Genomic DNA, 10355 nt, shown 5'->3' with positions numbered 1-10355 from the left:
AAACAGAGGGACTTAATGTATTAAGTAAAAATTCAGGGACTTTATAATTATTTTCCCTTAATTAAATCATTTGATGTGTGACAAATAAATTTTATAAAATATATAATTTATTACGTATTGCTCACGCACCTATATATAGACATCGTGGACTTAACGATAATTCAAACCTTATCAAAACAAAACGACATCATCTTCAACTCCTAATTATCTATTTATATGCCACTAAATCTGTGCCCCATCACTTGGATTCCACAATTAGTGAAAATGGGTTTGTTGGGTTTGGGGTTGGGATTATTATTATTGAGTGTTATTTTGATAAATTGGGGTATAAAAATGGTGATTAAAATATGGTGGAGACCCAAAATGTTGGAGAAGAAATTGAGGAAGCAAGGGGATTTTCATGTTCTTCCATATAAAATACCTTATGGAAATGTTAAAGAAATGAGAGAATTGGGTATGAAAGCTAAGTCTAAGGCTATGCAACTCAACCATGATATTGCTCCTCGTTTGGATCCTTTTCTTCAAGGACTCACTACTACTTTTAGTAAGATGCTTTCTTCTCTTCTCTTTTTACTTTTCTCGCAATTTGATTTGATTCTGTATGATTTCGTACGATTCGTACGATTCAAAATCATACAGAATCAGCCGAATCGGTGGTGAATCGTTTAGGGATGGCAACTCGTAATATGTCTGTGGGTATCCGGTACTACCCGATCCTAATGAGATTATCCGTACCTTATATATATAAAAGGGTATGAGACAAGTATGAGATCATTAACTGTTAGGGTAATGGGACGGCTGTGTGAATAACCCCTAAGGTACTCGTTACCATCATAACTCTTTTATATATTAAAAAATATTATTGTTTTTTAGATGTAAAATGTGAGATTTGAACCCATCATTTTGTTCAATTCAATAATTGAGCGATACTACTAAGCTAATTTATTCTTATTGATTAAGGTTCAATTTTTATATGAATGGTTTATTAAATTTATACTTTGTTAAGTTTGTAATATTTTTTGTTTTATTTATTGATTCTTAACGGATAAGGGTACCCGCGGATTAAATGGGACGATGGAATGCAAAAGGTATAACCATTAGGGTAATTGGACGGGTACGTTTTAATTAAAAAATAAACGGGTAAGGGTTTGAGATTGGCACTACCCGCGGATACCTTACCCGTTACTATCCCTAGAATCGCCCGAGTCTACCAATTCAGTCAATTTATGAACTCCATTAAAAAAATTGCTTTTAATTTAAAAAAGAGTAAAAAATATGTACATAACTAGAATTAATTAAAAAGTTATGAAATAAAATTAGGAGGCTTTTAGACTTTACAAATGCAAACTCTTTTTTTTTTCCTTCTCCTTCTCTGTTTCTTATTGTTTTCTCTTCTATTTCTTTCGTTCCCTTCAAATGTCATTCTCTATTTATTAGGATTGCATTAGATTTGAATTTTAACGTAAGTGCTTCTATTTGGATATCAAAATTGATTCGGATCAATTCACGAGTCCCGATTCACAAAATGAGGATTTTGAGTCACAAGTCGAACCTCGATTTAACAATTATGGTTTGGATTAGAATCACGGTAAATTGTATCAATATTCACTAAAGTATATATTAGTGTCAAAAAGGCTACTAAATTCCGATAGAAAAGGTCCATAAAACAGAGATATGCGACCACGTCGAAAATAACTCTTTTACTTTTACGTATAACATGACAATTAAATAGGTTAGTTTTCAATTCAAAATGAGTTAAACGTCACGTATTAGAATATTGCAACGACCAAAATGTTACAAAATTATACAATGGTAGTTAATTTACAAAATTTTGGATACCAATTTGATCCTCTAAGCCATGTTTATTGACTATTCGTTCAATGTTATTAAGAGTTAAATTTAAGAAAAAATGACTTAGAATTTGAGTAAAAAACGGTCAAATTTGGTCTATATATATACATAGTTGTTAGAATCTTACATTTCAATTCAATTCAGTTTTATTTCCAGCCGAATTTATAAGCAAATTTGAATTATAACAGAATCTTAATGTTGTGAAATTGCAGAAAAGCCAATAGTTATGTGGTATGGAGGGATCCCAAATGTGGTGATTATGGATCCAAAGCTTGTAAGAGAGATATTGACAAAGAAAATGGAGTTTAAAAAGCCAGAAATAACTCCAACTATGAAGTTTTTCTTAAAAGGACTTGCTAATATTGATGGTGACAAGTGGTCTTTGCATAGGAAGATTATCAATCCTGCTTTCCACATTGAAAAGTTGAAGGTAATTCTCATATAATTGGTGCCGTGAACTTGTTTATAGAGTGATAACTGTGTTTATGAACTCGAGACAGAGAGTCTGAACGTCTTAATGAATCTTCGTGTATGAACCTATAAAACAGAACTAATGGTCAGAGCCAGAGTCTGGTAAACTCGCTCTGATGCCTAAGTCAGTAGATGTTTAGGAAGAGCTGAAAAGTAAGGATTAAATGTGAGTCGTTGAGTTAACGTGCCGTAGCACGTGGCTATAGATGTCTATATATATATATATATATATATAAAAGGATGGACGGAATCACTTGTTTTTTAGAAATCCTTTGCGTGCTAGGCCTCATTCTCTTTTTAGAGTCTTATTTTAGGAGAAGTCCTTCAAAATATGGGCTTTCAACCTAGCCGCATTGGGGCCTCCCTTTAGGAAGGAGACGTTTCAGAGAAACTTCTCAATAGATTTGAAGGCCTGTTTTGAGACATGTGGTGGCTGATCCGAAGGCTTCCGAGGTGTCACATGTTGGTATCGTTATACTTTTCAATTCGTCCAAATCCTTTCTTTTTTTGTCACGTAGATTTAAGTAGCTAATTATATAACTTTAAACAAATTCAAGCGGTTAACTAGAATATGGAGAAATTCTACTGTGAACTTGGATAAGTATTGGTCCCTCCACTCAAATGATGACACGTTCATAGTTCATAGATGGTTTGACATGACATCATTTAAGTGCACGAGACAAATATTGATCCCGGCTTACTACAGAAATTTCCTTAGAATATGAATCTTACCTGCTCAAAGTTAGCCTATAATGAGGTTACGAGGTCATTCCACGTGTAGAGTGTAAATATAATCCGTCATCAAATGTTAATTAAACTTAAAAATTAATACTTAATACATTAAGGGTCTTTTTGAACTTGGTTCTAAAAACTGACTGGTCTCTTAAATTTACATAATGTCTTGTTGAGAAATTCTACAATACTCCGTATAATACATTCGTCCAATCAAATAATGACACTTGTACACATTTATTTCTTAACACCGATGATTTCTCATGAATTGATATGCAACTCTCTTTTCATTAGTTGGATGTATTATATTTGAAATACAATAGAAGTTCTTCTATAAAGTGATCTATGGACTAATTGAATTCCGCTCTCTAAACTTGTTTACAGAGAAATCTATTATGCACTTAACTTCTTAAGATATTATACTTTTCAAACTTTTTGTAGGGTATGTTGCCATCTTTCATGGTATGTTGTGAAGAAATGGTTGAGAAATGGGAGAAAATGATAGGTGAAGAAGATTGTGTAGAATTGGATGTGTTGATTGAATTTCAGAAATTAACAGCTGATATTATCTCAAGAGCAGCTTTTGGTAGTAATCTTCAAGAAGGCAATTTGATTTTTGCTCTTCAAAGGCAACAAGGAAAATACTTTCTACAGTCACTTTTCAGTCTCACTTCTCCATGGTCAAGGTGCTTCAAAATTCATTCTTTTACTCCATTTTTTTATATATAAAAGACATTTAATTTGATACATAAAAACAATGGTATAAGACATTTAATGTGACCCACTTTTGTTGTTTAATTTAATCAATCCAATTTTTCAAACCATGACTTCATCAAATTCAAATTAAATACAAGAATTTTCTAAGTTGTGAGTGAAATGGGTCCTTTTTGGTAGGTTGTTGCTGTCAAAATTGAAGAAAAAAATGATGCAAATCCACAGAGAAATTCAAGTTATACTAGAAGGAGTAATAAAGAAAAGGGAGAAGGCTATACTATCAGGTATTATTATTATTCTTTTCATATGAATGAGACAGATTATTGTTAGCTTAATGCCACCATAGCCTCTGAACTTTTGGAGTTGGTCACTTGGTCTAATTTGAATTTGTGAAAAAAGCCAGGAAAATTTGTTTTCAAGGAGTTTTAGAAGAGTTAAAACATCCTATATTGCTAGAAATAAGTAGTGATATTTATAAAGAAGACCTTTACACACTTGGATGGCTTAAGGGTACCCCACTTTTGAGAAAGGACGAGAACCTGCTTAATGCTTGAGTCGGGCCGAGTTGGGTTGGTGTGGTGTTATATCGAATAAGTCTTTGTAGTTTCTCACTTCCCTGAATTTTCTCCCACCTTCTTCTCCATCAGAACAACAACTCTTTTTTGTTCTATAAATAGCTATATGATTCTTGTTTTCATCATTTAATTTTAAATTTTTTCGTGCTTTCTGAAATTCGAAACTGAGTTAATTTGAGTGTAGTCAGACCGAGTTCGTATTATGCAATACGAACTCGTATTACGAGTGGGCTGTTTTATCTGGCAGTTCCACGAATGTTTTAAAGAAAGCGATATAGTCTGCAACTGATCCCATTACTGGGTTCGATAATTTTTGTATTTTTCCAGTTTCTGTTCTAACAGTTCCAGTTTGTCACTTAGCCTCCTCTGTTTAGTGGCCAACCTATCATCCCTTTCAACTCAAAAATCGTTGTACATTTTGAGTACACCTCCCAAAACATTTTGGGCATTCATTCCAATACACATTCTGCATCCTGATATTGACTTTTTTTCATTGCTTTGAACAAACATAAAAATCCAAAGGGGCATAGAGTGTTACATTTGATGAGTTGAGGGGGCTAATAGGATGTACAAGATTAATTGATGGGCTAATCAATGTCATGTAACACATAAAAAGACACGTAGTGTTACATTTATTGAGTTGAGAGGTTGATAGGTTGACCACTAAATAGAGGAAGCTAATTGACAAAATGAGATAATTTCAGGAGCGAAAGTTCTAAGTCATTATTATTTTAGTGTCATTTGTACATGACTAAATACATTAGAGACCTAGAAAACCAATTGGAACCTAAATAAGAGATGTACTGAAGTTACATAAAATGGTATATTGATCCATGACTATACTTAAAGTAATTTATTAGCTTTTGAATTTGGTTAACGTGATATGTGCTTCAAATCTTCTATTATAGTGACAAGTAGCAATAGGGGGTTTAGCCCATCCACTTGGTTAAAATGTGTCATTAGCCAACAAGTCCACGTGATAGAACAAAGAGAAAAAAAAAGATTTGGATAAGTTAAACGTGCATCACTTTAAACAAGTTTAGAGAACTAATAGATTGATGTAACTACTTTAAAGATGAATATGTTACTTTAAGCAAGTTTAGAAGCTAATAAATCACTGTGATCAGGTTCAGGATAATGAGATATCTCCAATATTCTGGGATAATTAGATAATCCGACAAGTACAAAGTTATCCTGATGTATTAAGCCAAAATATATAAATTACATGACATAATTTTGATTTTTGACACCACTAATCCTATCTGCAGGAAGTGGAGACCAAAAGGATCTATTGGATCTGTTACTGAAATCAAATTTTGATGAGATTGAAAACAACAAAAATAATAAGGGAATGTCAAGAGAAGATGTGATTGAAGAATGCAAACTCTTCTACTTTGCTGGTCATGAAACTACTGCAAATCTTCTAACTTGGACTATCATATGTTTGAGCATGGATCCAAAATGGCAAGACAAAGCTAGAAAAGAGGTTCTCCAACTTATTGGGAAAAATAGACCAACTTTTGATGACCTCAATCAACTCAAGATTGTGAGTATTTTGGTCTTTTAATTTCACATGTTGAGTCATCGATTAATTATAATTTCACTCGTTAAGTTCATTGTACAACTTTTCGGTGACGGCCCAATACAGTGTAGAGCTGGTAATTATGCCCGGTCAATACGAAATCAACGTGTCAAGTCAGCAATTTAACCTCTATAAAAGTCAAAATTGCTGACGTGGTGCGTTGTCCGGTCGACTTTTAACTTTTAAGAAGGTCAAATTGCTAATGTGGCACGTTGATCGGTCACCAAATTACCTGCTGTAAACTTTAGTGGGAGGTCCCAATAGATTGTATACTTTTATATGCAAAATTGAAGGTTGTACACCAAAGTATGAAATAGGACAAATATTATACATCACGTATGTAATTTATCCGGGTAAAAATGTGTTATCTGTTTCATTTGTATTTGAAATTGCATTTTTAACAATTCAAACACTTTTTTTTATATGTCTAATGTAAAAACATCATTTTAAACTTGCTTATAAAAGTGATTTATAAGTGATTTATTGATCCCTCATACATCCATGTGAAAGATCGGTGAGAGATTTTTGACAAAGTTGAAGTATTTACCATTTTAAACAAGTTTACGGGGTCAATAGATCATCGTAAACAAGGTTAGGAGACTCATAACTTACTTAAGTAATTGTTCATAAAATTTATTTTTTAGACCTATTATGCGTAGATAGTGGCGGAGCCAAGAAGAGAGTCTGAGAGTGCAATTGCAGCACTCTTAGACCCTCTTCCTAAGTATGGACGGATACATGGGGGTTAGGGATTATTTGAGCATCATCACCGAAAAATGCTTAAAAACTCTATGGAAGCTATTATTGGGTTTTAATTTGTTATACAAAAGTACTAAAAGAATATCAATTAAGCACTCATATATCGATGGAGAGCACCTCAAAAATCTCTGTCACTGAACCCTGAATGTTGTCATTTTTTCGAGACATAAGGCTATCTGGAACCACCCATATAGGGTGAATCCGATAGTTGTAGATGGCAAGTCTAAAAACCAAATTAATACTTTACCCGAATGTTTAAAGTTAATTAACAGTTAATAATCATCGTATATTATTGTTAATTATTTCAGGTGAACATGATCTTACTCGAGGTTCTAAGGTTGTATCCACCAACATCCCTTATGAGAACTGTTCAGGAAGAGACTAAGATTGGAGATTACACATTTCCTGGAGGAATCATGTTTACTATTCCAACTTATCTCATTCATAGAGATCCAAATTTATGGGGAGAAGATGCAAATGAATTCAATCCCGACAGATTTTCCGACGGCATTTCGAAAGCAACAAAGGATCAATCTTGCTTTTTTGCCTTCGGTTGGGGACCAAGAATTTGCATCGGCCAAAATTTTGCTATGCTTGAAGCTAAATTAGCATTAGTTCTCATTTTACAACATTTCTCTTTCGGGCTTTCCTCTTCCTACGCACATTCTCCTCACGTTTCTATCACTCTTCAACCTCAATTTGGTGCCCAAATTATCTTGAACAAGATTTAAAACAACTCATACTTTTGTTATTTCGATCGTGTGATATTTCAATATTAGAATTACAGTTGTATTAAGCTTAAGGGTAGTTTAGTAATTATTGTATATGATAAGAGGGTAGTTAAGTAATTGTATTTGTATTGTGACAATAAATCTACTATTATGTATCGGCACACAATTCCATCTTTCATGAGCGATCTAAGCATATAGAAGTTGATTTCAATTTTCTACGAAAAAAGATACAAATTGGACTTATTAAATTATTGAACATTGCTACCAAGTAGCAGTTACCAGGTATACTTACAAAATCGTTACTAGTTAAATTGTTTAACAGTTTGGTTGAATAATTGGATTTACTCAATATTCACCGTCGAGTTTGAGGGGAATATTAGAATTACTGTTGTATTAAGTTTAAGAGTAGTTTAGTAATTATTTTATAGGATAGGAGGGTAACCGTTATACTTGAACGATATATAAGTTGTTCTCTTAGGTGCTGTTTGATAAAACTGAAAATTAAGTGCTGAAAAAATAAGTACTGACTTTTAAGTGCTGAATATTATAAGTGCTGAAAGTATTGAATGATTTAACTTTTATAAAAATATTTGTTGATAATGTTTAACTTAAACTATTAAGTTAAATATTTTGACTTGTCAAAATAAGTGATTTTTAACTTAATTAACTAATTTAAGTGGTGGAGAAACAACCGTTATCAAACACACTTAAATTAAATAAGTGCTTAATATTTTAATTTAAGTAATTAAGTGCTTTATCAAACAAGGCCTTAGTTCATTGTATTCTACTGATCCAATTTCTATTTCTCCAATTCTTCTATTCTATAATCTTAATATTTATAGACCTATTTATTGTTTAACCTCGAGTTATCTCCTGTAGCAGTTTCTATACCGACTTGAAGTATATCTTCAATAATTTACAGATATATTTCTTTTACCACTCCTTATTAAATTCTCTTCACGGGGTGTTTGTTAGGAAGGATATAAGAGGTGGGATAGGGATAAAAAATACGAGATAAATTATCTCGCGTTTGTTTGTGAGATAGAAGAGTGAGACAGATGAGGGATAAGTCTCTTATCCCTCAAATCCTATACCCAGGAGGGGGTGGTATAAGGAGGTGGGATAAGCTCCTGCGATTTTAATAGGATGGAAAAGTCCATCTTATCTCTCAAATTAATGTTATGTAGTTTAAATAAGGTTAAAATAGTAAAATGTATTATTTTATCCATATCCCTATCCCACGTACCAAACATTGAATAATAATTCTCGAATTATATTTTTATCCTTATCCCAACTATTTATCCTTATCCATATCCCAACCTTTATCCTTATCCCTATCCCAATAGAATACCAAACGCCCCGTTTATGTATATACTAACATATCCAAATTGCTAAATTTATCCTTAATCTTATCTATAATTATGGTTAAATTAACTCAACAATTTCACTTCACGTTCAAGATAAGAAGAGGTAAAACAATATTACAACAGTTAATTAAAATCCCTAAAAATCTGCCAATCAAAAGGGAAAGCGATAAAAACTACTTAGGGCTCGTTTGTTTTACCTACTGTTTGCTGTTTGCTGTTGCCATTTGCTGTTACGGTTTGCTGTTTGCTGTTACGGTTTGCTGTTTGCTTTTTGAAAAAGCTGTTTTTCCAAAAAGCAGAGATTCTCTGCTTTTGTAAAAGGCTGTTTTTCAGGTGTGAAAGGCAAACAGGAGGTCACTAACCAAACACCTAACGCTGCTTTTCAGATTTAAAAGGCAAACAGGAGATTACTAACCAAACACCTAAAACTCTCTCTTTTGAAATGAAAAGGCAAAAAGGAGCATAAAAAGTAGCAACCAAACGGACCCTTAGATCACAGTAGCTCTTCTTAATGGTGATTAATTAGCAAATTAATTAAAAATGGGAAATTTCTGGGTTTTGGGTTTATTGTTGTTGTGTTTGATCCTAATAATAAAAATGGCAAATTCCATATGGTGGAGACCCAAAATGATAAGAAAGAAGTTGAAAAGACAAGGTATACATGTTGATGAGATGAAGAGGTTGTCGTCGTCCCAGGTTATGTCTAAACCTATGGACTTGACCCATGATTTTGCTTCTCGTATCAATCCATTACTTCAACAATTGGCCTCCACGAATGGTGAGTATTTTATATCTAATCCTTTTTCTTCTTTATTCAAGTGTTTATAGTTAGGGATAGAATTTTAGAAATTTTCGAGTTCTTTTATAAGTGGTTTAGATGGGTAAATTATATTCACTTTTACTCATTTTTACGGTATTGTTATTAAATTTGAATACGTAACATAAAAGTAACTACATGTCAATTAATGATATTCTAAGAAACTTTAGTTCTTTATTTTTATTTTATTTTGAGGTCATTTGATTGTTGTTTGGTTAAGAGTGAAAAATTGAATGTTTAGAGAGAGAAAACTTTAAATATTTTGATTTTGGGAAATAAAAAATGTGATTCTAAACCACTTTAATTTTATTTTTTTCGTTTTGAGGCCTTAATTAAAGTTTAGTGGTTATAATGTTAAAATGTGTAAATGATTTTTATATTACGTTTTGAAGTTTAGTAGTTATAGCATGAAAAAATGAGTAAAGTTCAGTGGCTATGGGTGTAATTTAGCCAAAAAAATTAATATTGGATTGGATGTATCTATTAAAAAAACATAAAAATCGTAATTAAATTGTAAAAAATATAAATTTCAAACCTAAATAAAATGAATAATACCTTTTTTTTTTTAGTGAATGATGATTTTAATTGAATTAAGGAATAAAATATCAAAATAAACAAAAAATAACTTCAAAATTTCTGGAGAATTGTATCAATTTTGCCTCAATGTACAAAATTGAAAAAAAGCATCATTTTAGCCTCAACTTTATAAAATATTACAATTATAGTCCTGAATAACAAAATTTGTTGCTAAATTGG

At 32.1% G+C, this 10355-nt stretch overlaps 1 protein-coding gene across 1 annotated transcript; it reads left to right on the top strand.

Moving 5' to 3' along the window:
* The first annotated feature begins 231 nt into the window (after positions 1-231).
* Positions 232-7591, top strand: LOC136228816 (cytochrome P450 72A397-like). Its single transcript, XM_066017296.1, has 6 exons — positions 232-544; positions 2064-2281; positions 3496-3740; positions 3949-4052; positions 5612-5889; positions 6993-7591. Exons 1-6 carry the CDS (start codon positions 265-267, stop codon positions 7413-7415), a joined length of 1548 nt encoding a protein of 515 aa, XP_065873368.1. The 5' UTR covers positions 232-264; the 3' UTR covers positions 7416-7591.
* The last annotated feature ends 2764 nt before the right edge of the window (positions 7592-10355 follow it).

Source organism: Euphorbia lathyris, chromosome 5, assembly GCF_963576675.1.
Source record: "Euphorbia lathyris chromosome 5, ddEupLath1.1, whole genome shotgun sequence".
NCBI classification, from domain to species: Eukaryota; Viridiplantae; Streptophyta; class Magnoliopsida; order Malpighiales; family Euphorbiaceae; genus Euphorbia; species Euphorbia lathyris.
Note: the sequence above shows the minus strand (reverse complement) of the source record. Positions and strands in the feature narration are given on the sequence as shown.

Bases quoted from the DNA above. Each gene is read 5' to 3' on its own strand.
- LOC136228816 (XM_066017296.1), top strand. From the start codon at position 265: ATGGGTTTGTTGGGTTTGGGGTTGGGATTATTATTATTGAGTGTTATT. The intron at 4,053-5,611 runs GTATTATTATTA...TCCTATCTGCAG, and splicing joins GGAGAAGGCTATACTATCAG to GAAGTGGAGACCAAAAGGAT. The intron at 5,890-6,992 runs GTGAGTATTTTG...TAATTATTTCAG, and splicing joins ACCTCAATCAACTCAAGATT to GTGAACATGATCTTACTCGA.